Source organism: Crinia signifera, chromosome 4 (genome assembly GCF_055691185.1).
Source record: "Crinia signifera chromosome 4, ASM5569118v1, whole genome shotgun sequence".
Classification (NCBI taxonomy): Eukaryota; Metazoa; Chordata; class Amphibia; order Anura; family Myobatrachidae; genus Crinia; species Crinia signifera.
Genome location: NC_139220.1, coordinates 144,465,449 through 144,493,345, shown reverse-complemented (window position 1 = coordinate 144,493,345; position 27,897 = coordinate 144,465,449). Strand labels below are relative to the sequence as shown.

Genomic DNA, 27,897 nt, shown 5'->3' with positions numbered 1-27,897 from the left:
TGGTTTCCTTCCACAGCTTCCCAAATGGATTTCTTCGGACTCCGGACCGCCAACGCCATCGCCGACAGGGATGCCGACATGGATACAGACGCCGACACGGACCAGGACATCAGGACCAGGGCTACCTACGGGCTCAAGATAGGTAAGTATCAGTATGTATGTGTTATGTATGTATTAAACTTTTATTTTTCACGTGTGTCAGTGTGTTTATTTAACTCTTTCTTTTACTGTGGAACTACAAGACCCAGCGGGCCCTTTAATGCCCCGCAGGCTGGGACTTGTGGTTCTCCAAGTCCCAGCTTGCGGGGGAGGCTTGCTGGGACTCATAGTTCACCAGTAAAAGACAATGGTTTTTATTCTATTTTTTACACCATACCATCAGCTCGATGCCCACCGCCCAGGGGCATCGAGGACAGCACCAGGCTTCAGCCTGGTCAGGTAAGTCCTGGAGGGGGGGGACCCCTTTATTGGGGGGGTCCCCACTCCCCCAGGGCCCCTGGCCAGGCTGACTGGTCGGTAGGGTTAATGCTTTGGCCGCGGGAACTTATATCATAAGTGTCCCCCGGCTGTGGCATTACCCTGCTGGCTGGTTGTGCCTGGGGCTGGTTCTTAAAATACGGGGGACCCCTAGTCATTTTGTCCCCCGTATTTTGGGAACCAGCCCCGGACCTGGAGCCTGGGGCTGGTTGTAAAAAATCAGGGAACCCCTATTTGTCGGGTTTCCTGATTTTTTTAATACCAGCCCCGGCTCCTTCAGCCTGGTGCTGGTTACAGCAGTGGGGGGGGACCCCATGCCGGTTTTTTTTTTAACGGGTAAAGGGCTACCCCTTTCCCACTGCCGAAAAAACGGCTCTTACACGGTAAAAACACTGCTTTTTACCCGGTTAACAAATACCGGTATTTGTTAACCGTGTAAAGCAACCTGGAGCTTTCACACTGCAGCTCTAGCCGTTTAAAAAGGCTAAAAAAACGGCATTTTACCGTGTAAAGCCTGCAGTGGGAAAGGGGTATGATACTAACAACTAAATCAGCGGTTCTCAAACTGTGGGTCCTGACCTCAAAGTGGGTCCCTACCTGCTCAGCATGGGGTTGGGACTCCATGTTGCTGATCATCAGGCTGATGACTTTTCTAATCTCAGTCAGTGATTCAAGGAGTCTGAAAAATCTGTTGAATTGTCTGTTATGTTAGACTCCTCCCATAATTTTGTGCCTCCACAATGCTGCCATGTATGTGCTGTCTGCTGACTACACATGTGATGTGATGACCTTCTGCAGTAACTTGTTGGGGTCCTGTAATTTTTTTACTGTTTGATGGGGGTCCAGAGCAAAATAGTTTGAGGACCCCTGAACTAAATAAATTAAATATCACCCAGTATTACCCTCTTTTCTGCAAATCTCAAGTAAAATTTCGGGTTCTTGTTTAGTTTCACAGCGGCAGCATGGCCGGCCGCTACTTCCGGGTTCGGCGCTCGGCAAACTTTCTAAAATAAAGTCCATGCCAACATGAATAGTTCATACCCCCACTATCCACATTGGCATGGAGTTGATTTTATATAGCGTGGCGAGCATAGCAAGCCACCGAGCCCGTAGTGTAGGCAAGTGAAGCAAGCCCCGCAAGGGGACACAGACGCTGCTGCGACTGAGATGCTGCCACCGTGAAACTAAACAAGTACCAAATATCTTAAGTTGTTATTTATTTTACAAGGCTTATAAAAACAAACCAGATCACTTTTGGCCACATCTAGAATCTACAGTGTTTATGCTGAGGCATATAATAATGTAATGAATACATACATTAACCCTTAGAGTGCTAATGTTGCTGTGAGAGATCCTCAAAATATCCGCAAAAAAATAACTGCGTCACTCACAGCGACTGTTCTTTTTTGGGTGATATATTTAACTAAACTTCAATTAATTGACCTGGCTGTATTTGTATTTATGCATACTAAAAGAACAGTTGCTGTGGGCGACACTGGCATTTTAGCAGATATTTTGAGGATCGCTCACAGCAACATTGGCACTCAAATGGTTAAGGAAAATACTACATCTGAAATTGAGAGTTCAAATACAATTGCTTGGCTTAATTCATACTGCCACCAGCTGGATAAAAACTTTATTGCAGTGTAATCAATACACACTAAATATAGTGATTTGGTTGTGTCAACCCTTTTTGTATCCGCATTTGTGGGATCATTACATTATAAAGTGGGAGTACCGTAATATTTATTATTCAATTGAAGATACTTTTGCGTGGAGAACATACCTGATGCTAAGCAAATCTTGCATTATAAAATATACATTGTATTGATGCTGTGTGTTATGGTTTCTCCTATAAACAAAGTATATACCAAATATGCATCGGACTTCTTAGCAGCCAACAATATATAGAAGGATTTCATCGACCCTTCAACATAAAAAAACAATAAAAGTAGTATATTGTCACCTGCGCTTGAGAGTAGGTTTAGGGCGGTATACAATAACGGGTCACGAACGTCGGGCCAGCTCGACAGTCATGACCTGGTCCCGTTCTGGTCCCGCTCAACTGCATCTTGGCAGGCAGGACTCAATTTCCCACCTGCCGAGTACCGAAAAGGAGGCGTGGCTGCCAGAAATGCTGTGATTCGTCGAGATCCAGCCGTGAACTCGACAATCCACGGACGTTCTCGGCAAAACAAGCCTGACTGGTTTTAAAATTGGTCTTGTTTTGCCGAGATGCCTGTTCAATGCTGTCTGGAAAGACAGCATTGAATAGGCACCCGCCGCTATTTCTCCCATCGGATATAGTGGCGAGGGATTGAATACTCTCCTTGGAGTCCAAAATCACGCTGACACTTTAAGGGTGATTATGAGTCCCAGTGTGAAGCTTCTGACGAAGGACTTTCAGTCCAAAATGCATTGAGCTGGTGTGTCTTGGCAGGAGGAGAACGCTGTTATTTTGTTGATATTGATGCTATTGCCTTCATTTCTTTGACATCCGCACGCCCCTGGTCCATCCTTTGAGGTTCCGGAGCCATAGAAGGATCCAGTAGCGGCGTGGTGAGGTCCAAATCGCAGATGCTCGTTATATGGGTTTTCCTATAGCTATAAGCTTATTGACCTAACTTCTGGGTGGCTAAATTATCCAAGTAGCGGTGTGGTGAGGTCCAAATCGCAGATGCTCGTTATATGGGTTTTCCTATAGCTATACGCTTATTGACCTAACTTCTGGGTGGCTAAATTATCCAAGAAAGAGAACTATCCTTGTGTAGAAAAAAAGCAACAAACACTGGGACTCATAATCACACTTAAAGTGTAAGTGTCATTTTGGACTCTAAGCCTACTCAAGCGCCGGTGACAATATATTACTTGTATTGTTTGCTTACAATTTCTCCCATGTAAGGTGCTTTGTGAGAGCTAACAAAACATAATACTAAAAGAGGTACAATAAAAAGGTGGAAAGTTATTCTTTATTGTATTTATTATGGAATAAGGATGCGGGTGGTGGGGGCGGAACTCTACCTCTTTATACTGATACAAGTACTTCATAGATTTATACAGATTTTATTTGTATTAACCATGACAGCCTTAAACAATTGTATTGAAAAGCACATTGGCCCAACACCCCATGACCCCCTCAACAACTCTTGGTAAATTGACGTTTTCTGTTTACAACAAAAAAAGACAATGCAATTGGATAATATTAGTATATTTTCTCTGGAGCTAAAAGGTTTGTGTTTTTTTTCCTATTAAACCCCCCAAAATAGAAGATTAAAAGTTGCATTTCATCATCTCTCTGAGTAGAACAGTGGCATAACAGGAAGTATCTAATTCAAATGACAGTTTTAATGATGTTTCCTGTGATTTTAGACCTTTGGTATTAGTCCAGTCTGCCATTTCTTGACATTGGTCATCACTTCCAGAAATAAGTTTGTATAACAAATTGTGAGGATATTTTACCATATGCCTATAACAGCCAGGAACATTCAGCTGCAATTCGCCTATCCGAAACTTACAGGACTGCAGCCCAGCTTTGGCAAGCGCTTCAACATACCACTGTCCAACCTGGTTAGTGGGATATGCGATACTGTGTCCTGGCATCGGAAGAACTACCTAGAATCAAAGGATTAGAAAACATAAATCCAGGACAATCAAGTAATTCATTTTCTGAACAGTGTAACGAAATAAAAGGTGAATGGAAAGTGCAGGCTGAATTTTGTCAATTAGCAAGATTGGGCGGAAGGCTCAGCAGCAGCAGAGCATACCTGGCTGATGCCTGCATCACATGAGTGGATGTGAGAGTCACAAGATCTGCTGGCATCCACTCATGTGATATCCCTGTTAATTGGATTTACTGCAAAGTGCAAAGATTTTATTAAATACATAAACATTGATTAATAATGAAAATATATTGCATTGTTATTTTTTTTCTTGCTTTTGTATAAATTAATTAAATAATGTTATTTTTTAATTCAAACATATTCTTTTAAATATTACAAATTTCTAGGAAACACTTGTGAACTAACTGCTTACTGGGTAAATGGAAACAGGAAAATGAAACCTGTAGCCCCCTCTTTACACATATACATAGGACACATATACATAGGACACATATATATACCGTATTCAGATAAACATTGCAGTTTTTACAAGTAACAGCTACAACTACCCATACATCCCTCTCCTCATTTTTTATTTTTGTTTACAATAGCAAAAGGCAAGTTACTAAAATAATCCCTTAAGCAGTCAAATCTAGGTGTCCTTGCAGTTTTTGTCTTAGTCCAAAATGTCCACTGCCCTCCCAGTAAAATCTGCCACCTGCATGGACTGCCAAGAAGTGCCTTCCATCAGGAATCCCTCTCTTCTAATCACAGCCAGGCTGGAAGTCCCAGGGGGAGGTGATTTTCCCCCTGGGACTACCACTCCAGCTCCAATAGCAGAGAGAGCGCTTAACATGGGAAGCCACTTTCATGATATGACATCAGTCCTATCTGGCTTCTATTGGCCTCAGCAAATACATTCTACAGAAACAATACACAAATAAAAATGCAGCGCCTAAAAGTAATAAAAACCAATGAAAGATTGCATTGACTTTACATTAGTTTATATTTGTAGAGCATCAATGGATAATACAATTTCTTTTTCGTCCACTAGGGGGCACAGGAGTTCACGCTGGGTATGAGAGGTGAGGTAGCAGAGCGTGCACCAAAGGGTTACAAAAATGTACCCAGCATGCTCCCTGCCTCCCTTCTCCCTCATAACCCGCCCCCTGACCCTGGGTCACCAGTTTTTTCTTTGGTGCCAAGGAGAGAGCAGCACCATTATCGCGGCTGTTAGAACAGCCATGGGTTAGAGCTGCTGCGGCGGGTGCTCTTTTAGTGAATCACCGGCAGCGCAGCTCCATCACTCGGCGGCGGCGGCGACGGCAGCGCTGGCGACTGGGCTGGGGACTTCCGTCGCGGGACCCTCTCTCGGAGGCTCCCGCATGCTGCACTCCGTCGAGGGTGCCCTGTAAAGATCCGGTCCGACAGCACCATGCCCGTGGCCTTTATCAACAGGCAGGGCGGGACACGCAGCAAAGGAGCGATGAAAGAAGTCTCCAAGATATTCAGGTGGCCGGAGAAGCAGATTTCTGCAATCTCTGCAGTCTTCATCCCAGGGGTTCTCAATTTTGAGGCAGACTTTTTAAGTCGGCAAGATAGTGTACGCATTCCCCCTGTTTCAACTCCTACTTCGCCTTCTGTGGAAGTTCAGGAAGGAGGGAGGAATGATGATCCTAGTGGCCCCAGATTGGCCCCGTCGAGGTTGTTACGCGGATCTATGGAACCTGTTGGTAGCCTCTCCTCTGAGTCTACCTCTTTGTCCAGACCTAATTTCACAGGGGCCATTCCGACACCCGGTCTTGAGTCGCCTGGCCTTGACGGGCTGGCTGTTGAGGTGTCCCTCTTTAGAGGTTTTCCGGGCACTTCAATCGTCTCCTTTCGAGCCTCTGGAGGAGGTGGATCTGAAATGGCTATCCTGGAAGGTGGCTTCTTGTTGGCTATTTCCTCAGCACGAAGGGGGTCTGACATGAGTGCATTATCATGGAAACCGTCTTTTCTGGTATTTCACCCGGACAGGGCGGTTCTTTGTACCAAACTGGATTTTCTTCCAAAGGTGGTGTCTGAGTTTCACCTTAACCAGGAAATAGTGGTGCCTTCTTTTCCAGGTTCTTCTGAAGCTGAAGCTTCTCTTGATGTAGTCCGTGCGTTGCAGATTTATCTTCGCAGGACTAAGTCAACTTGTAAGTCGGGTTCACTGTTTGTGCTTTATGGGGCCAATAAGAGGGGCTGGCCCGCTTCCAAACAGTCCTTGGCGAGATGGCTCAGATCAGTGGTTCGCCAAGCGTATCTTTCCGCACTGATTACTCCCCCGGAGGGGATTACTGCACATTCTACCAGGTCTGTGGGTACATCCTGGGCCGCTAATCGAGGCGCCTCGGCTGAACAGCTCTGTAAGGTGGCTACTTGGTCCTCTTCCCAGACCTTTATCAAGTTTTATGCATTTGATACCTTTGCATCGGCTAATGCACAGTTTGGTAGACATGTGCTTTCCGCAGTCCAGGAGCGTCCCCCACCCGTGAGGGGACAGCGTTAGGACATCCCAGCGTGAACTCCTGTGCCCCCTAGTGGACGAAAAAGAAAATAGGATTTATGGACTTACCTTGATAAATCCCTTTCTTTGAGTCCATAGGGGGCACAGGACGCCCTCCCAGACGCACCTGGTAGCGGGGCTTCCTATGTAGGAAAGTTCCATGGCTTTAGGGCCTGTATGCTATGTGGGCGTGCGTTTGCTCTTCCTTCTTCTCTGGCTCTGCTCCTACCTTGGGCTTGCTAACGAAACTGGTGACCCAGGGTCAGGGGGCGGGTTATGAGGGAGAAGGGAGGCAGGGAGCATGCTGGGTACATTTTTGTAACCCTTTGGTGCACGCTCTGCTACCTCACCTCTCATACCCAGCGTGAACTCCTGTGCCCCCTATGGACTCAAAGAAAGGGATTTATCAAGGTAAGACCATAAATCCTATTTTTTAATCAATAAAAATACTAACACAAAAAAAAATTGACTAAGGGTACACAGATGTAATCTATCCACCCCATTTAGTAGGGTATAAAAGTACCAACATCATGCAACCACTCTATTCCCTTTGGAAAAGCTTTTTTCTAGCGAAACGCGTCAGTGAACCAGCAGCAGCAACACTTATTATCACCTTGGACACTATCTGGACCACTGTGCTTTTTGTTACATCATCTCAAGCCATAGCAACGTTTATTCGCCATACTGCACCTTTACCAATATTCGGATTACAAATAAGGGACGTTGACACCCCCCACATCTCCAATGAGACTTTGGTAATTCCTGCGGAGGAACCTAAGTATTTATTACTATCAGGACACTTCAAGCCCCTAATCCGAGAAGGTGGATGGTAAATATACATTTCTTCGATTAGTCCATAACATTGTTCCAGGTATATATAGGAACGGATGGTGACAAAACTATGCTGCTCATGCTTACCAATCAATTCATTGATCTAGTGTGGTTACTCATTATAAAAATTTTATATTCATATAAAAAAAAAAATTGTGTTCGTATTTTTATTGATTAAAAATTGTATTATCCATTGATGCTCTACAAATATAAACTAATGTAAAGTCAATCAAATCTTTCATTGTTTTTTATTACTTTTAGGCGCTGCATTTTTATTTGTGTATTGTATCTTTCTCCCCAGGTTAGACTAATAGCCCTTTCACATCGCACTTTTAAAACGGTAAATTGCCGTTTTTTTCCCTTTTTAAAACGTTTAAGCCTGCACTGTGAATGCACCACAGCCGATTTACCGTTTAAAGTTAACTGGCATTTCGAACCGTGTAAAAAGCAGAGTCCTACACGGTTCCTTGCCGTTTTTTGTGCAATGTGAATGTGTACAATGCTATGCATTCACAGTGCAGGCTTAAACGTTTTAAAAAAGGGGAAAAAAAACCGGCAATTTACCGTTTTAAAAGTGCGATGTGAAAGGGGTATAAACCGGTATTTAAAACGGTAATCTGCGGCAATGTTAAGGCTCTGACCCGTTTTAATTACCGTTTTAAATACCGGTTTTTAAAACGTGTCGGCGATGTGAAAGTGGTATCAACCTGTTGTTTTGCAGCAGCCATCTAGAGTTAACCAGCTCATCCGTTGCACCCCCTATCCTTCAGTGTACCTGCGCCCCTTTTAGGAGACAGGAGCATCGATATTTTTATCTACATTCTACAGAAGCCAGCCTGTATAGCAGCACTGGACAGACGCTCTGGACCTAAGCCCCACCTCCCAGCGACATCAGCCATCGATCATAGGGAAAGCATGGAATCAGAAGAGGAGGTCTGCAGACTCCCCAGCTAGACAGGTAATGTATCACTGCTGTATTGTGTGTGTGTGTGTCTGTGTGTATATGTGTATGTATATATATATATATATATATATATATATATATATATATACATATACATACACACACATTCTATTAAAAACAACTTTTAAAATACCAATAGTATAGGGTGACTAATAGCATGGATTCATCTTTAATCATTGTCAACAAACTTTATGTATTCCCTAAATATATTTACTTATTTAATTATGGTATGGTTTGCTGTTCTGTAATAATATGGGGGCAGCAGTTCTGCCACTGTTCACCAAAAATGGCAGTGTTAGCAACCATAATCCTTTTAATAAGCTTACCTGATGTATCGAATATACATTTTCTTCCTCTTCAGAAGCTGTAACAACCCGAACCTATATATGTATATAAAAAAAAAACAAGCCTGCTAGATCTGGGCATGCAAATACAATATGTGCACTCACAAGGTTATTAACAAGAACAGATATAATGTACTCACTCTATCGCTTAATGAAGATTTTTCATGTGAATCCTCATTGCGAAGCACCAGGTCTCCTTCTACAACCTTTGGGCCATATGTTTGAATCCTGTAAGATGCAGCTTCATTCCAGACCTTACTGCAATAGGCATGGAGGTAGAAGATACGCATGGCATGCGGAATACTGAGCCAGCTACGTACACATCCCTCAACACTCCACCCATACCTATTCAATGCCCGCAGCACCAGTCTTTCACGTATTTTATAACCAGGCATTAATGCAAGTGCACCTTTAGCATCTTCTGAAATAAGAAGGGAAAAAATCTATTGAATTTGGAGGTGCGGCAGGTGGTTCCATCCTGCTGAAAGTAACCAGTACAGATTTTTTTTCCTCCTGTACTAACTGATTTCAAACTCATTTAACATACATACACTGCTGTGTGTAGATGAATAGGCCGATAATATGGTTCCATGACAAAGCATACCAAGTTTTTCAGCATATTTTTTATGGTCTTTGGCATGCCTTTATCGACATGTCTGGACAATAAATACGCACTGTACCAGTCCAAATTGGCAGGTAACACACAGACACGATGAATGATGACACCACAGTACACACCACCACTGTCAGCAGCAGGAATATCTACTGACTAGGCGGGAGATGAAAAGCTGGCCTTCTCTTTTGGCATTCACAAGCAGCTAGCCTGGATGCTAATGGCGAACTCTGTCAACATGGAGGGCCTTATTTAAAAAAACCTTGTAACTAATTTCTCAAACAAAAAATTGCATGCAGCCCATGGGCACAGATCTACTAACTGGCTTGTGGTCAGTGATATCAATGGCATACCATTACTCACTCCATCTGATTTATGCATGGACAGCACAGAGCAATGCATATAAAGGATTAATGTGCTGAGATACACTAGTGTCCACCTTCAGCCGTCCTAAATAGTATTTTGGTATTTAAGAACAAAGTTCTGGTGAGTATACGGTGAGTAGATTCCGAGAAGCAGGCAACAATTAATGCTTGAAGCTTACCAGTTTCAAAAAAATATTTTTTTGCTTTGTTTACAGGATCATCACCATCTTCCGGAGTGAACAACAACTTTGTAGCATGTGTCTAAGAAAAGAAAGCACAATCTTTTAGTGCAGAGCCCATCCCTTCCATGTGTATAGTTTTCATTCTAGCACTTTGCACCAGTCACAACCCGTACAGTTCTTTCCTGTGAGAGCTCTCGCTCTAGCACACTTTGGTCTGCATCTCAGCACCTACAATGAACACTAGATGTACATGAATTTGATTACATGCTTTTTTACTGAGAATTAAGGAAAAGTGTGATTCTTTCACAGATTACATAATAGCTGGAATATTTTGACAATTTTCATACTTTTCTATGCATTCAAGTTTTGCACCATTTAGAGTATCTGGTGGGTAAAATGTGGTGTGTCTCAAATGCAAAAAAACAAAACACAACACACTTAGGAGTACAGTGGTCATAAATATTTAAGAGGGTGTCCCACTGAAGTAGTAACATTGGGCTTTATTTACTAAGCCTTGGAGAGCACCAGCCAATCAGCTCATGTCTGTTAGTTTACAGGTTGCGTTTGAAAATGATAGTAGATTGGTGCTTTTTCTCTCTCCAATGCCTAGCCGATAAACCCCACTAAATGTAATAATCATGCTCTCAAGTAAAAGAAGTTTCTCTGTAATGTTTTTATAAATGGGAGTTTAAAGAGGGATGTACACCCCCACCGCATAACCCCTGTGTTTGATTTCCTGCCACATTGCCATGTCAGAAAATGCAAGGAACAAACGCTATCTCTACTCAATGTATACAGTGAAGTTAATATAATATACTGCTACTATTTTCTACTATATCTAATATTGGCAGGGTTTCATCCATCCATATATTGAAGCTGTAGGGACTGCAATCCAGAGCATGAAGAGCTGTCACCAGGCTTATTAGGTAGAGGAAACATTTCCCATCCCCAGCATTCTGAAGACACCTTGCTGTAGAAATAACTTAAATCTGAAAAGCCCAATACAGATCAAATGAACAGTATATTTAAGTGGCTGGCTATAAAATATACACAGTGACAACGGTTTCAGTACTTGGTTCTTTTCTTCTGAATTTCCAACCTTTGGCTGCAATGAGCCACAAAGTATGTACACTGTAAGCAGTGATTGGCAACAGAAATCTTGGGGACCAGTACTGTGATAGCTCTAGCGCATGGGTCCTCAAACTGCGGCCCTCCAGATGTTGTGAAACTACAAATCCCAGCATGCCTTGCCACAGTTTTGCTATAAGGGAGTGTTAAAACTGTGTCAAGGCATGCTGGGATTTGTAGTTTCACAACATCTGGAGGGCCGCAGTTTGAGGAACCATGCTCTAGCGGGACCATTGGGTCTGGCATAGCCTGGAGTCAGTCACAACACTGCTTGTTCCATATTTTGTTTATTTATTGCTAATTATTTAGTTGCCAATCATTCTCATCAATTGTGTTTTCTTTTGCAACTATGTTTGCCAATGTGCAGTATTTCATACATGTCAGCACTATCATTTCTTATTTTACTCACCAGTCCAGTCAAGCAAAATGTATTGCATACACAAAATGTCCTTATGTCTCACATATACATTTTATACAGAAAGCCTGAAGATAATTCTATTCAGTATTTGTAAGAATTGTGTTATCCCCGGACTGTAAATGTATATGTAGCTGTAGGAAAGGGAACTACTATTTGGGAGCTCAGAAGGGAGAAAAGTTTATCCTTCTACAGCACATTATTTAAATAAAGGCGCACAGACCGGAGACAGAATTAGTCTGAATTATAAATAAAGCTCATGTTTTATAATTATATATCTATATCTCTCTCTCTTTATTACACATTTGATGTATTGTGTTTCTCCTTCAGCCTATGGCTATTTTTTAAAGGTGCATATGTCAAATATAAAACAATGCAAACAGTAAGATAATCTTCTTTGTATGCCAAACTACTGACAAGGAGATGGTACACGAATCCCGGATACCTACCATTTCTTCTTTCAGCAAAGCCAATCCAATTTCATGTGATTGCATATTCTGCCCCTTCCCAAAGCGCTGGGGTCCATAATAGTTTAGAAAACCTGTGGTCTGAAATAAAACACGGAGACATTAGAAGATTCCTACAGTGTATGGGTTATATATATATATATATATATATATATATATATATATATATATATATATATATATATATATATATATATATATATATATATATATATACATACACATACACACACACACACACATACACACACACACACGTAGCAATCATTGCAAAATCTTCGAATATGAATGTATCACAAATAAACAAAATTGTTACTTTAGTGAGTAAAGGTAACCTATAACATGACCATCAAGAGCAAATCAAGAAATATAATAAAAGTACTTTGTGAACCTGCAATGAAAGATATCATGTGTATTCTTGTATATGCATATTAGTGTTCCCGCTAGGCTGTTTTAGCGGGGCGCTGCGCCCTGCCCGATTTTTAAAGGGCAAAATGCGCCCTGCCCCTCTTGCAGCACCCGCTAAAACAGCCTCACGGGGAAGCCCAGCATCGCCGTAGACGGCGATGCCCGGCACTTCCCTGGCAGCATAGTGGCTTTGGAGGGGCCGGTCCCACCCCCTTTGACGATGCCGGCGGCCCGGGCACGCCCCTTTGATGATGCCGGCAGCCCGGGCGCACCCCTTTGATGACGCCGGCAGCCCGGACATGTCCCTTTGATGACGCCGGCGGCCCGGGCACGCCCCTTTGATGGCGCCGGTGGCCCGGGCACGCCCCTTTGATGGCGCCGGTGGCCCGGGACCGCCCCCAGCTGTGGCCCGGTCCACCCCCCGGCGCCCTGCCCGGTCTCCATCCTAGAGTTAACACTACATATAACATGGCTTCTACCCCAATATAAACTGTCCTTGCAACAAAAAGAGGGGGGTGAACAATCGCACTGGCAGTGTTTATAAGGTAACCCCTTGTTTCAATCAATATTCATAGACTTTATTATGTGGGGTGTGCTGTCACTTCAACAGTAATTTGAGCAATTACAAGGGAAGAGAAGAAAGACTGTTATGTACGTGACGCACTGTCAGGACAAGAAAAATTTATAAAATTTAACCTTTAATTGTTTATTTTAAGATTTGCGACATATAAAAACAATTGCCAAGGAGGCAAAGAGGAAGAAACAAAGTGTTTTTAAAAAAGGGGATATAGATCCTCTCAAATTGAACCCCAATGTCCAGTTCCCAGTGTAATTGCTAGATTAGGTGCGTGTTGCTGTATATCTTACAGTGTGTACCCACTCATGAAATTAACAAATCTGTTACAATTTTCACTTAATTAAGTTACTTTTGTTTAATATTAGTTTATAACACAGATTGCTCCCAAGGACTGTGCAGATAAATTAGGACAGCAAAGTAAATATGTCTGTTTGGTCCTTTTAAACATCAAAAAAAGGGGTTGCCGTCTAGTATCTGCACAGATATTGCGCAGTGTGTAGCACAGTCTTAAATAATAACAGACTACGGGGCCGGCTGGTAGTATACGTGCCGTATTTCACATCTAAAGTGTACCCGTTAGATCTGATATTGGGAACACAAATCGGCTGTTAGTGTTCTCCGCCGTTTGTTTGGTTCCTCTCCGCAGGGAAAGTGGCTTGTATGTATGCCGCTGTTCCCGGCTGTGCTGGTAGTGCGTCGGTGTCTGTGGGGAGATCACAGTCAGTGGTGAGGCTGTGATTCTCCAACTCGCAGACCCGCGTCGCGCTCCGTCACTTGACACTGCGCCTAACAGAGGGACGCACCGGCCGGGTGCTGTATCTGCACTGGCGTGCTGTAATCACATCTGAGTCTTGGGAGACCGTGGTCAGGTTCTGACCCCACAGCTCCTATCAGATGCGCCCTCTGTGAGTGGATACTGTAACGCCCTATACATCAATCAAAATACATTTCATGGGGGAAGGGGACATGGGGATATTTCACACGCTAAGTGTGTCTGGTCAACGCGCGTGTCTGGTCCAGGTGCTGATGAAGCTGGTGGCGACACGCGCGTTGACCAGACACACTTAGTGTGTGAAATATCCCCATGTCCCCTTCCCCCATGAAATGTATTTTGATTGATGTATAGGGCGTCAGATGTGATTACAGCACGCCAGTGCAGATACAGCACCCGGCCGGTGTGTCCCTCTGTTAGGCGCAGTGTCAAGTGACGGAGCGCGACGCGGGTCTGCGAGTTGGAGAATCACAGCCTCACCACTGACTGTGATCTCCCCACAGACACCGACGCACTACCAGCACAGCCGGGAACAGCGGCATACATACAAGCCACTTTCCCTGCGGAGAGGAACCAAACAAACGGCGGAGAACACTAACAGCCGATTTGTGTTCCCAATATCAGATCTAACGGGTACACTTTAGATGTGAAATACGGCACGTATACTACCAGCCGGCCCCGTAGTCTGTTATTATTTAAGACTGTGCTACACACTGCGCAATATCTGTGCAGATACTAGGCGGCAACCCCTTTTTTTGATGTTTAAAAGGACCAAACAGACATATTTACTTTGCTGTCCTAATTTATCTGCACAGTCCTTGGGAGCAATCTGTGTTATAAACTAATATTAAACAAAAGTAACTTAATTAAGTGAAAATTGTAACAGATTTGTTCATTTCATGAGTGGGTACACACTGTAAGATATACAGCAACACGCACCTAATCTAGCAATTACACTGGGAACAGGACATTGGGGTTCAATTTGAGAGGATCTATATCCCCTTTTTAAAAACACTTTGTTTCTTCCTCTTTGCCTCCTTGGCAATTGTTTTTATATGTCGCAAATCTTAAAATAAACAATTAAAGGTTACATTTTATAAATTTTTCTTGTCCTAACAGTGCGTCACGTACATAACAGTCTTTCTTCTCTTCCCTTGTGAACTGTCCTTGCACCTAAACAAAGTAACTGAAAATAAGAATTATTCATTTAGTACCTTTGCTGCAGTCACCTGTTTTTTTATGCACCTTACAAATAAAGTTGGCCATACATCAGAAAGATATTGTACCCAATCATACAATCTCAATTGATTGTAAGATGGATTGTATGCAGATTGTGTGCACATCTTGTGTACACAATCATACAATCAATCAGCATATGGATTGTATGACTGATTGTATGATGGATTGTGAGTAGATTGTGTGTCCAAAAACCACCAAGGACTGCCGGGGATTTCAAGGGAAATTGTACACAATCATGAGCGCAATCGATCTTAAGATCGATCTTTCAATGTATGGCCAGCTTAAGTATCGTGCCTTGTTATTGATACTGCTTTCCTATTCTGTTTATAGCATCAAATGCTGACTAACAAAGCCTAACATTTGGAACTGTGTAGCAACTGCATTACTAACTTGAAGGGACTTCTAGTAAAACCAGGACCTTCTAATCATGCCATTATCCTCTTAAGGTGGCCATACATCAGAAAGATATTGTACCCAATCATACAATCTCAATTAATTGTAAGATGGATTGTATGCAGATTGTGTGCACATCTTGTGTACACAATCATACAATCAATCAGCAGAGGGATTCTATGACTGATTGTATGATGGATTGTATGCAGATTGTGTGCACATCTTGCGTACCCAATCATGCAGAAGATGGATTGTATGACTGATTGTATGATGGATTGTGAGTAGATTGTGTGTCCATAAACTACCAAGGACTGCCGGGGATTTCAAGGGAAATTGTACACAATCATGAGCGCAATCGATCTTAAGATCGATCTTTCTGATGTATGGCCAGCTTTAGCTCAGAAAAGCTCTATTTGCACTAATATTTTCAGTGCAATATTTGAACGTACTGTTTTTTTAATACAGATTAAAACCGGAGTGCAGAGTCTGGGGGGAGCTGCAGGAAAGGTAGTGGTAGTGGCAGGGTCCGATTCCATGGCAGGGAGCGGGGACCGGAGAGCAGAGTCCGGGGGGAGCTGCAGGAGAGTTAGAGGTAGCAGTGGTGTGGAGCGAGGACCGGAGAGCAGAGTCCGTGGCATGGAGCGGGGACTGGAGAGCAGAGTCCAGGGTAGCGGCAAGCGGCAGGAGCACAGAAAAAAATCCTATTAAAAAACTGGGCGGCCACTGATTGGCTGAGCTCTTCCTGAGAGCTCAGCCAATCAGTGGCCACCCAGTTTTTTGGATAGGTTTTTTATTCTATTCTCCCGCCGCTTGCCGCGGGGAGCGGACTCTGCTCTCCGGTCCCCACTCCCCACCCCCTGCTGCTACCGCTCCCCATCCCTCTCCTGCAGCTTCCCCTGGACCCTGCTCTCCTGCTGCTGCCCCGGATTTACATATGATAAATCGAGACGATTTATCACATGTAATAAATGGCACATCCAGTGCCAAATCTTATCAAGCTCTCCCAGGGAGCTGCTGGGAGAGCTCAGGGAAAGTCGAGGCCGACTTGTCCTTAGGATAAGTCGACCTAATGTACGGGGGCCCTTAGATTTGGGTGGGGTGTGTTCAAACTGAAATCTAAATTGCACTGTAAGAATAAAGCAGCCAGTATTCACCCTGCACAGAAACAAAATAACTCCCCCAAATCTAACTCTGAAGAGAAAAATATCCAAGACAATGCATTAAACCTCAGAAGGGGACCCCATACCGTGACATTATGAACTGCCTCATCAACTCTCTTCTGCAAATCTTCACAGGTATCACCATTGTGATGTCTGACGTCCCTCACAATAATCAAGAAATGGTTTCCAGCCATCTGGCCAAGATGCAGGTGCTGGCTTGCAGGATGTACATTATGTATTTTCAGCCCTTTTTTTTCAAGTGAGCTTTCAACTTCATGCAATCTGAAGATAGGATAAAAAAAAACAAGTCTAGTCAAAGTGAATTTATTGGTATTTTTTTATTATGGTGGGGAATATCAATTCTAGCTACATCCTACCCCTATTTGCCTGCATTCCAGCACACTATATTGCCAGTATGCATGTACATTTATGCCAGGACAGCTCTTCTGGTATAGAGATGTCCCAACAATTTAGAAAAAAACTACCGGAAGTCCTAATGCACATATGCAGCCATGGTTGCACACGCCGCGGGGTATGGAAAGGAATTCTTCAGATTCCTCTCTGGGGATTTATTGTGTAAAGAAGCTCCTATGCTTCTGTAAAGCAACACCATCTATAGATGGAATTGCCATTGGCTTGGTGCATGTGGACTATATAATCTTATTCTGTGTTCATACATATGGGGATGTAAATAGATGGAGGTTTAACTGTATAATAGCTTCCAATCTTAGTATTAAACCATAGTTCATTTTCCAGTGGGACACTTAATACAGTACTGCGTACTGAAATCCGTGAGATGTGGAGGTTATTAATCTTCAGGCTAAAAAGAGGGCAGAAATAGGTTCAGTTTTGTTGATTTATACAATTCCAAAAATTGTCTAAGTAAGAAAAAACAATACACAATGAAAAGATTAAACAAATATTCAAATCTAAAATATAATAAAAAGTCTAAAGGTGCCCATACACTGCTGCGATGTCTCGCAGCAGTGTACGGACACCCGATACCCTGCAAGCCGCCCGGGGCCTTCCCGGCGGCAGGGATGCATGCGATCCATCACAATTTGTTGTGATGATCACATGCGTCCCTGGTTTCTGCCCGTCTAGCCACCAGGAGGGAGGTCCAAGGTTGGGTGGTCGGATGGCCAGCCGATCCGACCACCTGCTCGGGTCTGCACACAGGACCGCGCATCAGACCCGATGGCATGTCAGGAACAGTCGATTTGGTCCGATTTAACCGCCCGATTGGCCGCAATTGGACCAAATCGGCTCAGTGTATGGGGGGCCTTAAGATTTACACATAATCCCATGAATAAATAGATTATTGCTTTTTGTATAGACACAACAAACAGCAAAGAAAAGACAAATATCACACCTCTGAGGAGTCACTTTCTTTACAACCATAGACTGATAGGTGACGGCTTTCTTATCTTTAATTCCAGCATAACTAAAGTCTGACGGTAGCACGCCGAGTGAGGAAGAGAGGTAGCTGATTGCTTCCAGCGTTTCCAGGTTCTCTTTCTCAAGTGTAAATGCTGAAACAAAGATGTCGTCATTTCGGATGAGACAATTATGTTAAATAGACAATATAATGTTAAAAGGGAAAAAAAATAGAAAAATTGTTTATCAAAACACATATTGATGAAAATGTATTTTCCAGTTCATGTGATCAATAATCAGCTCTGTGGCCAGCATGGCTACACACAGGATAGGGTCCCACTGGTTCATTATAAGGTGGCTGTTATTAGACCTCCCCAGTAAAATCTTCTTTTGACCTATTATGTAATATGTATAAACAGCCCAATATCAAAACCCAAAATGTTAAAGACTATAGGGATGTAGTTGATGGTACTGCATCTCAAATACACTCCACACAATCTGCCACTATATTTGCAGTGTAACTACATCACATCGCCAAAGCAACATGGTATTAAACATTGCTTTTATGCAGCTGAAGTTGAGATGAAGCGTTCACATGTCTATCAGTCATTCAAACACTCTTTGGCAAGTTGCCTAAATCTGTCAGACTGCGCCAATATTGAATCCCACCACATTTACTACTTTGGATCCAATTCCAGAACCCTGCTAATGTTTCCTAGCTGATCACTCTACGGGGGTGATTCTGGTGGGTTTGCAAAAGCAAACTCCTTCTTTAATGGACAAAACCATGTGCACTGCAGGTGGTGCAGATGTAACGGGGGTGGTATAGGGTTCTGACAGTCATTAGCCGACGTTGGGATGCTGACTGGCTGGACTCAGACAACATGGCGAGCGCAACAAAGCCCCTTGCGGGCTCGCTGTGCTCGCCACGCTGCGCTCGCCACCTATTCTATTCTCCATCATGGGGGTTGTGGACCCCCACGAGGGAGAACAGCCGGTGACCGTCGGGAACCCGTCTGTCGGTGTTTTAAGTTGGGATCCAGACGTCGGTTAAATGACTGTCGGGACCCCGTCCGGCACCCGATGTAACATGTGCAGATAGAGTTACATTTGGGAGGGGGATGTTCAAACTTAAATCTAAATTGCAGTGTAAAAATAATGCAGACAGTATTTACCCAGCACAGAAACAATAACTCCCCCAAATGTAACTCTCTCTGCACATGTTACATCTGCCCCACCTGCAGTGCACATGGTTTTGTCCATTAAAGAAGGAGTTTGCTTTTACAAACCAAACAGAATCATCGGTACTTGTGAGTTATCTGGGCGTCCGATTTTTTGATTGTATGCCTTAAGTTAAGGCATACAATCAGATGCGATGCGATGCGATATCGCATCGCATCGCATGCGACCATCGGATGCGATGACCCGATTTTTCCATAGGAATCAATGTTAAAATGGACGGAGTCCATTTTAACATGGAATTCAATGGGAAAAAGGGGTCCTTTTCATACCCCTACTATCCAAGTGGGCATGGAGTTGGATATAAACCTGTGGCGAGCGTAGCGAGCCACCGAGCCTGAAGCGTGGCGAGCGAAGCGAGCCCCGCGAGGGGACGGTATTCCGTGTCCCCTCGCCACGCTTCGGGCTCGGTGGCTCGCTACGCTCGCCACAGGTTTATATCCAACTCCATGCCCACTTGGATAGTAGGGGTATGAAAAGGACCCCTTTTTCCCATTGAATTCCATGTTAAAATGGACTCAGTCCATTTTAACATTGATTCCTATGGAAAAATCGGGTCATCGCATCGCATCGCATCCGATGGTCGCATGCGATGCGATGTCCCGATCCGACCCGATTTAAAAATCGGACGCCCGGATAACTCACAAGTACCGAATCATCCCCTACTTCTGTTTTATCTGCTTCGAGTGTAAAGACCCATACACACTAGACGATATTCAGCTGAAAAATCGCTCAATAAAAGGTATTTTGAGCGATTTTCAGCTGAAAGTCACCTAGGGCCTTATTTTGGTTCATTCTTTCTGACAAAATCCTTCTTAGATGGGCAAAACCATGTGCACTGCAGGTGGGGCAGGTGTTACTTGTGCAGAGAGAATTAGATTTGGGTGGGGTTTTACTTCAAAGTGAGATCTATATTGCAGTGTAAAAATAAAACAGTCAGTATTTTCCCTGCACAGAAACAAAATTACTCACCCAAATCTAATTCTCTCTGCACATGTTACATCTGCCCCCCTGCAGTGCACATGGTTTTGTCCATCTAAGAAGGATTTTGTCAGAAAGAATGAACCAAAATAAGGCCCCTAGTGTGTATGCGCCAGCAATGCCAGACTAGCGATAATGCGTGCTCCTGTATCAACATTAGAAAGGTGGGCCATCAGCTGGTTTTACCAGCACATCTAGCAATGATGGCTCATATTTGAGCCATTATCGCTGTGTGTGTGCGGTCGCTAAGATCTTTTGTCGTTTCATATTACAAGTGTTTAATGGTCATATGCAAAAGTCTGATATAAAGATAAAATTAAGTCAGACTTTTTTCCCCTCCTTTAATGTTACCATTCAGCCAACTAAATTACCTTTTTTCCTATTTTTTTTTAGGAAAGTAAAATATAAACTCTACAATACTAAAATACAAATGTGGAGAGGTCTTCTCCTTGACCAATACAGTTCTCAAAGCATACTTTCATAAATCACCCTCTCTAATGGTGTGTACACATGGGCCCAAGGTTTTGAATTTCGCAGCCTTGCAAGTCCACCAACAGCTGATTTGCATAATCATCCGTTCGCAGCCTTGGAAATCATTCGATGGTCGGCGATCATCGAATAATTTCTTCAGCGCTCACAGACCTGAGACACCTCTATGGTGTCTCATACCTGTAGGCGCCCTGTGTGAGGATAGGGCAGCTAATATCCCCTGAGGTCTACTGCCCGCCCCACCAGGCAATTTGCATGGGAACCCCCAGCATTCCCATGGGAACGCCCATGAAACACTGGACGTTCCCATATGCAAATTGCCTGGCCCACCACCGCATGCCTGGATTGAATCAAAATACCCCCCCCCCCCATGGTGCTATTCAGGGCAATTTTGACTATCCAATTTTGACTAACTACACATAAGATATACACTATCCTACTATGTGGCCCTAGGCCAAATACATTTTACAAGTGACATAGTCAAGATAGACCTGTACATACTGACGCTGCAGGGCCGCCAATCGGGATCACATTTGGCTGAACACTGCTCCATTTTGAATAACTTGCAATGCACCGTGTATACACAGCTTATCCCTTTGATTTGCATACCTTTAAACATATTCAGATTGCCACCACTAAAGGACACAACTGTTAAGAGCCCATTAAATTAGAACGATTTGGGCAGATTCCGACCATTCGGGCCGATATATCGACTGAAAAGTGACACATCATTTGTGTTTTCCATCCGATCCGATGCGCGGTCCCGTGAGAGTCGGATAAGAGCCTCTAGGTGGGTCGGACCACACCTGCAATATATCGGAATTGGATGGAAAATGGAGTGTTTTTTGCGCATGCGATATATCATATGTTATATATTGCAGAAAGATTGACTGACAGTTTCCAGTCCCTGTAGCCACTAATCCAGCCCATCAGATATATTTTATGGTACAATAGTATACCATAAGATATATCTCATTCGATTTATCTCGGCTTGATCAATTGTATGAGATATATCTTATGCAAAAAATGACAACAAAGTACCAAACCATCTGGAATCACTCCCGGGAAGGTCCAGGGGGAGTTCAAGGGAAATTGCATCCAATTTCAGCATTAGATATATCGTTCTAGAGTACTGGGCAGGGGGCTACAATGCTTCTTGCAGTATCATGAAAATCTTTCAGGTATTCCTACTGTTAAGGGTAGGAATACCTGAAAGCCTAGAATGTTACTTTCTGTATTCTATAACATGTGCCTTTGATTGCCACTAGGGAACATATTCTCCGGTTGTTGAATGTGCCACTGTGATTTATAATCCTCCCTTTCTCTTTTCTGTACCCCTCCCTTTCTAGGCTTACTGAAATCTAAAAAACTTCAAGAAGAAATAGATGAAAAAATATATATTTGTGGCGTTAATACACATTTATTCTCTGCTTTGCTACATCTGAGCAGAGTGATTTGAAAGCACAGCACTATTGCCAGCTTCCCTAAAGAGCTCTTACATCGGCTGGAGGGTAATTTATCCGGCTGCACCACTGGCCCTGGTGGGCTCCTAAGGAGCTCATTACCTCTTGCTAACTTGTGCTCCATTCCAGCAAGCCATACAACACTGGTGGATGTGCCCCACTCTGCTCTATATCAACACTATACTAAAACCCAGATACTCTTCAACAAGTCACTTAACAGGGAATACCAGTGAGTGACAGTTTGCTGTGTAAAGACTGACGAGACAACATTGAGAGTCTCCACAGCATTAAAATGGTTTGCCATCCATCGATGGTTACTATCTATCGAATTTCTTGCTGAAAGTGTGATTCTGAGAACCATTATTATACAGTTTTTCACTTTTATATTTGTTAATATACTATATTGTTTTTTTAACTGCTGATTCAGAGCTACAGTTTTATTCCAAAGAAAATATGCTGATCAATGTATCTTTCTTTACTCTAAGTACATTGTTACACAATCTATCTTTCTTTACTCTAAGTGCATTGTTACAAATTGTATACAGTGTGTTACAAACTGTCAAGATCTCAGTAAATCACCTAAAGAGGGCTTGTGTACAGGAGATTCTCTAACTATTTGATGGACCTTAAGACTTGTTTACAGGATAGAGTAGGAACGAATTGCAAAGCTGATAGGAGCTTCTTCAAATCTACTCACTATAATGCTGCTTAAAACGGGTCTGAGACACCAAACCCCTTTCACATTGCAGGTGAAAACCGTTTTAAATAGCATTTAAGTACCATTCACATTCAACCCGTTTAACTCCCAAAGAACACGTTTTAAGCCATAGAAAATAGAGCCATTCACAATGCATAAAAAATGGCTCTGAAATGGGTAGGACCCTGCTTTTTAGCCGTTTAAGAAATATCGGTATTTCTTAAACGGTTAAAGCATGCTGGAGCTTTCACACTGCAGCTCTAACCGTTGTAAAAGGCAAAAAAACGGCAATATACCGTTTTAAGAGCTGCAGTGTGAAAGGGGTATAAGTAAAAGGGTCTTCACAGAATTAGGTTTAGGGGTGTACATAATTCTGCAATCAAAGGTATCTGGCTTTATTACGATCACCTCTTTTTACTTACATTTTAGTGATTGCAAGGTCATATTAATGTTGGAAGAAAGTCTGACTGGATTTTTCTTAATGTCAGGCTTTATATCACAAAAAAAACTGTATAGCCACTTTATAAGCACAATTTTTCTCTAACGAGAAAAACTTGTATTTTAAAATCCCAGGACATCCTTGAAGGGTGTGGTAGTGTTCATTTTAGCACCCTCCATCTTTGAAAACCCATGCAGTTCCTCTTCCCTGCCTGGGGTGTCGCGGTCTGCTGTGGTGTTTCTAGCACAGTGTGGTCTGTATATCAACACTGATATGCAAGCCAGAACTGTGTTTGCAACACAACAGCAGAGAGCGACACCCCAGGCAAGGAAGAGGGTTTTCAAAGATGGCGGGTGCTGGTGGTATGACAATCGAGATCCCGACGGTCAGTATCCCGACATCAGAATCTGACTGCCGGTGCTCTGACAGGGGGGCAAGCACAAAGAAGCCATCGGCCAGTCATCCGGCACCCATCCTTGAAAGTAAGGTAACTCCCAATTTCCTTATTAGTGGGAACGCTTTTGTTTCTATAAATAAAATAAAATGTCATTATTAATGGAAAGGTCAGTAGCAGAAGATCTCCTACCTGTAAATATGTCAGAAGTTTCTTCTGTCCTTTGCCTCTTCCCAGATGAGCCCTTCCTCTCCCTGAATCTAACAGTTATAGATATTTTTTGCAATCCATCATTGCTTTCCTCAGAAAAAGATTTGGTTTCTAAAAGCTTCCCGAATTTCTTACTGATGAAATGGTGCACAGATGTTCTGTGTTCCTTACTCACATCTGGCTGAAAGGTAAACCTGGAGTTCTCAACTTTTGCATCTAAAAATTTAAAGAATGCATCTGTTTCCTCTTCAGTAGTCAGCAGGGAAAGCTCTAGGTAATCCAGGTTTGGTTTAACAAGTAGCTCCGTACTTCTTGTAACAGTGAGGAGAAACGGGAATGTCTGCCGGACAGCACTATGGATGTTGGCTCTGTTATTTTTGTCGGAAAACAGGCCCAAGGACAGTTCACAATGATCACTCCCAGATATAGTGGATTCAAAAGAAGATTTTACTAAGCATGCAAAGTCATTTAAAGAATTCAGCACATCTACACTCAACAATGTGGTAAGTAGGTTATACTGGTCTGACTCACATTCAAGCAAAACGCGGTCAGAGACATCCACTTTCTCCTTCACTGATCCAGATATGCCTTTGACACATGCAGAAATACTGTGTGCGATATCCACAACATTTGGGCCTATCCTTCGCTTTTTAATGTCATTTTCATTGTTGTCTCTTTGTATTCCTTCACTTCGATTCGTGCAGTCCTTTGTGACTAACTGGCCACTGACATCTATCTCTGTTACCACAAAGTCAGAAGAAGATTGTTTGATGGTTCCATAAAATCCAATGTGACCACTTATATAGTAAAGTGGAACAAGAAACGTGTCTAATGAGTTTTCTTCCATTTTACATATGAACAATCTAAAAACAAAAACAGCTTGTTAATACATACTTGCCAATTTTGGAACATTACATCAAATTATTTACCTCCCTCTCAAAGTGTAGCTGGGACTTATCACTTTTCCTCCATTCCAACTCATGGTGTCTCACTAGCTGAAGCTGCAAGCTAGTCCTGTACCTGCCATTTTACCTCTTAGGCTCCAGTCCTGTTGTATGCTGTTTTATATTACTCAAGCTTATACTATGCGGTCTCCAGCCAATTGAGAAAGCCTCTACTGCTGCAGTTTATGCCCTGGCGGCATCCTAAGTACCAGTGTGCATTCAACAGTAAAGCCCATTACAAACTGGCAAATAAATGAGCGATATAGCTATTTTTGCCCTTATGTCATATCACTTATTATATTGGCCATTGGGTATGCTCCTGCTCCTTCTGTGCATGTACAGATGAGGGAGCGGATCATTAGCGAGTGCCATGCATGCCTCCACCCCCGCCGTCATTTGAAGCCCACCAGTATTGTCAAGTGTGTATGAACATGCTGATGTCTGCACCCCTCTGGGCCCCAGCGGCTAAAAAGGATTGTCAGTTGTGTACAGTACGGAGCTTATGGGCACAACAGTTGGCTGTTAAAGGCAGAATACTCCTTGGTTGGTTCTAGGGGTCTTACACATAGGCTTCAGAGTTGATCGCAGATGCAAAATCATTCTCATATGGGCAAAACCATGTGCACTGCAGGTGGGGCACAATTAACAAGTGCTGAGAATTAGATTTGGGTGAGTTATTATCTTTCTTTGCAGGGTAAAAACAAAATGATATCTAAATTGCAGTGTAAAAATAAAGCAGTTTGAACACACCCCATCCAAATCTACTCTCTCTGAACATGTTGCATTTGCCCCTCGCAGGGATGTCAACAGCTCGGTCAGGCCCCGGTAAATTAAGGAGGGGCGTGGCTACTGGGCGGGGGCGTGACCTGAAAAAAAAATAACCAAGAGGGAGAGAGATAACAAGTAGGCACATCCCCCATCGATGGTTGCCATCGATGGCTTCTAGAGCAGGAACCATCGATGGCTATAAACCATTGTACCTCACATCATCGATGGTTCCTGCCATCCCTTAGCCGCGCATGTGCAGAGCAACGGGACGGGTCGCTGCGGGCAGCCTGCCCGGCCGGGATCCGGGCGCATGCGCAGAAGAAACTTTAGCCATCAATCCAGTTGAAGTTTCTTTTGCGCGTGCGTGCACCTCCCGGCGGGCCGCCCGCAGCGACGCCGCTGGACGCAATGATGCTGCGCACGCAATGCACATGCGCCCCCAAATTTTACCATCGTAAGCCATCCATCGATGGCATATGCATACCTCCCAACTGTCCCGCTTACCGCGGGAACGTCCCGATATTCGGGGACGTTCCCGCGTCCCGCCCGACACGGGAACGTCCCCGAATAGCGGCGGAAAATGGGGACGCGCCCCCTTTTCGGGAGTGCGCGCGGCCTCGCCGCACGAGAGTTTCGACCTCCCAACTGCAGAAGTTGGGAGGTATGCATGTAACTATTCGACCACCCACTATCGATGCCCAAAACATCGAGCACTAGGTCCCAACCATCGATGTTTTGGGAACATCGATAGTCATCCCTAATAACAAGCTGCTGCTGCTGTCTTTCTTCCCAACTTAGCACATGGCACTGGTAGCATGTGCTGAGCTGCTGGGGAGAGAGGCTGTGCTGTAGCCTGTCATCTCTCTCCCTACTGTTCGGCTCCTTACAACAGTGGGGAGCAAGGCCAAAGCCACTCCAGCAGACCCGGGCCAAAAGTATGACACCCGTAACCAAGCCCAGGGCAGATCTCAGCATGCTGAGACTTGTAGTTTTACAGAAACAGAAGTCTATGCTATCCGTGTTGTTTCGTGATAAAATGTCAGTACATACACGCTCCCAGCTCATGGCTCTGACCTGACCACATGCACTTGCACTAGTAACGACGATCACCGCCGCCGGTACAGCATGCATACATCCTCTGCTTCCTGTCAGCAGGACTCAGCTCATCCTGATTGCTGGAACCATCACACCGCGTCACACGCCGCCGGGCTGCCCCTTAAAGGCGCAGTACCCATAGCAAGCAGGTCGCTGGATGTTATTATGTAGCTGTAGTAAAAGTCTGTAAAGTAGGCTGCAAGTCACTGACTGAATGCAGTGTGTTTGGCTGTCACCGTGTGTCTGACACACACACACAGTATACGGCACACACACACAGCGCGCCCCCTGCTGGCGGCTGCCGGCGCTGGGCTGGACTCGGGAGTTTCTAGGATTGTGAAAGAGGAGGATGCGGAAACGGGTGTGTGTGTGTGTGTGTGCAGTGAGTGAGAGGCTGAGGCTGGTGCTAGTAAGTAGTGTCCGGCGCTGGGAGTTCATTCACTCTCCTTCCCCGCACCTGTCTACCTGGTGGTAAGTGCTCACTGGAGATGCAAGTTGTGGAGTAGTGTGAGTGTGACCACTGCAGGGCCGCCTGCGTATGTGGGGGGGCGGGGGAGTGCCGGAGCCTGACGTCATTTACTGGGTACCTGCGATGGTGTTATAGGAGAACTTCCAGAAAGTGTCATGGGCAGATGTATTAAGCGCGGTGAAGAGATAAATTGGAGATAAAGTGGAAGGAGATAACGCACCAGCCAATCAGATCCCAACTGTCATATTTCAAACATAGGGGCAGATGTATCATAGCAGCGCTTATCGCGCCGCTATGATACTTCCTGCTTCGCCTCATTAGCGAGGCGAAGCAGGAAGGGACATCGACAAGATGTATTAACATCTTGTCTGCCGAAGCGGGGGAGCGTTAACTCCCCCCTCCGGCGATGTCCCTTTCTGGAGATAGCGCATCAGTTAATACTGATACGCTATCTCCTGTCCCCCGGCCGGCCGCACTGGGCATGCGCGGGATCTCACTGTTCACGCGAGATCCCCAGCGCAGCCCAGACCTAACAGCAGGGACAGCGCTGTCCCTGCTGTTTAGATAGGGCTTCGCCAGCCTGATGCTGGCGAAGCCAAAGCAGGCTTCGTGCGGAACGGTCAGCGATGCTGACCGTTCATACATTCGGCCTGCTATCATTTTGATAGCAGCGCCGATATGGACAGGGGCGCATAGCGCCCCTGTCCATTACCGCATCCCGGCCGCTTCATACATGGGGGAGAAGCGGTAACAGTGCACATAACGTGCGCTGATACCCCTTCTCCCCCATAACGACCCTTCATACATCTGCCCCATAGCTGATTGGCTAGTGCGTTATCTCTTCCATGTTATCTCCACTTTATCT

The 27,897-nt window shown here is 44.1% G+C and overlaps 2 protein-coding genes across 6 annotated transcripts in view; one reads left to right on the top strand and one right to left on the bottom strand.

Moving 5' to 3' along the window:
- Window positions 1-3,426: 3,426 nt before the first annotated feature.
- Window positions 3,427-27,094, bottom strand: PUS7L (pseudouridine synthase 7 like). Of its 4 annotated transcripts, none has more exons than XM_083182664.1 (9): window positions 27,029-27,094; window positions 23,739-24,619; window positions 17,840-17,999; window positions 16,554-16,749; window positions 11,901-11,999; window positions 9,906-9,987; window positions 8,889-9,169; window positions 8,731-8,784; window positions 3,427-4,089 (listed from the first exon to the last, which is right to left on the bottom strand). In XM_083182664.1, the coding sequence occupies exons 2-9, from the start codon at window positions 24,601-24,603 to the stop codon at window positions 3,748-3,750; spliced, it is 2,079 nt and encodes a 692-aa protein (XP_083038790.1). In that variant the 5' UTR covers window positions 24,604-24,619; window positions 27,029-27,094; the 3' UTR covers window positions 3,427-3,747. The 4 variants fall into 4 exon arrangements, with proteins under 4 accessions (XP_083038790.1, XP_083038791.1, XP_083038788.1 ...); XM_083182665.1 differs by lacking the exon at window positions 27,029-27,094 and adding an exon at window positions 26,519-26,802 and having other exon boundaries at window positions 24,288-24,619; XM_083182662.1 differs by lacking the exon at window positions 27,029-27,094 and adding an exon at window positions 26,519-26,799.
- IRAK4 (interleukin 1 receptor associated kinase 4) overlaps window positions 26,625-27,897 on the top strand; it is a 36,476-nt gene continuing 35,203 nt past the window's right edge. Inside the window, exon 1 of one of the 2 annotated variants that reach the window (XM_083182668.1) lies at window positions 26,625-26,712. The gene's annotated coding sequence lies outside the window, so the exon portion shown is untranslated. Of the gene's footprint in view, window positions 26,713-26,846; window positions 27,035-27,897 lie in introns of those variants that run through there. The other variant, XM_083182666.1, reaches the window with a different exon arrangement.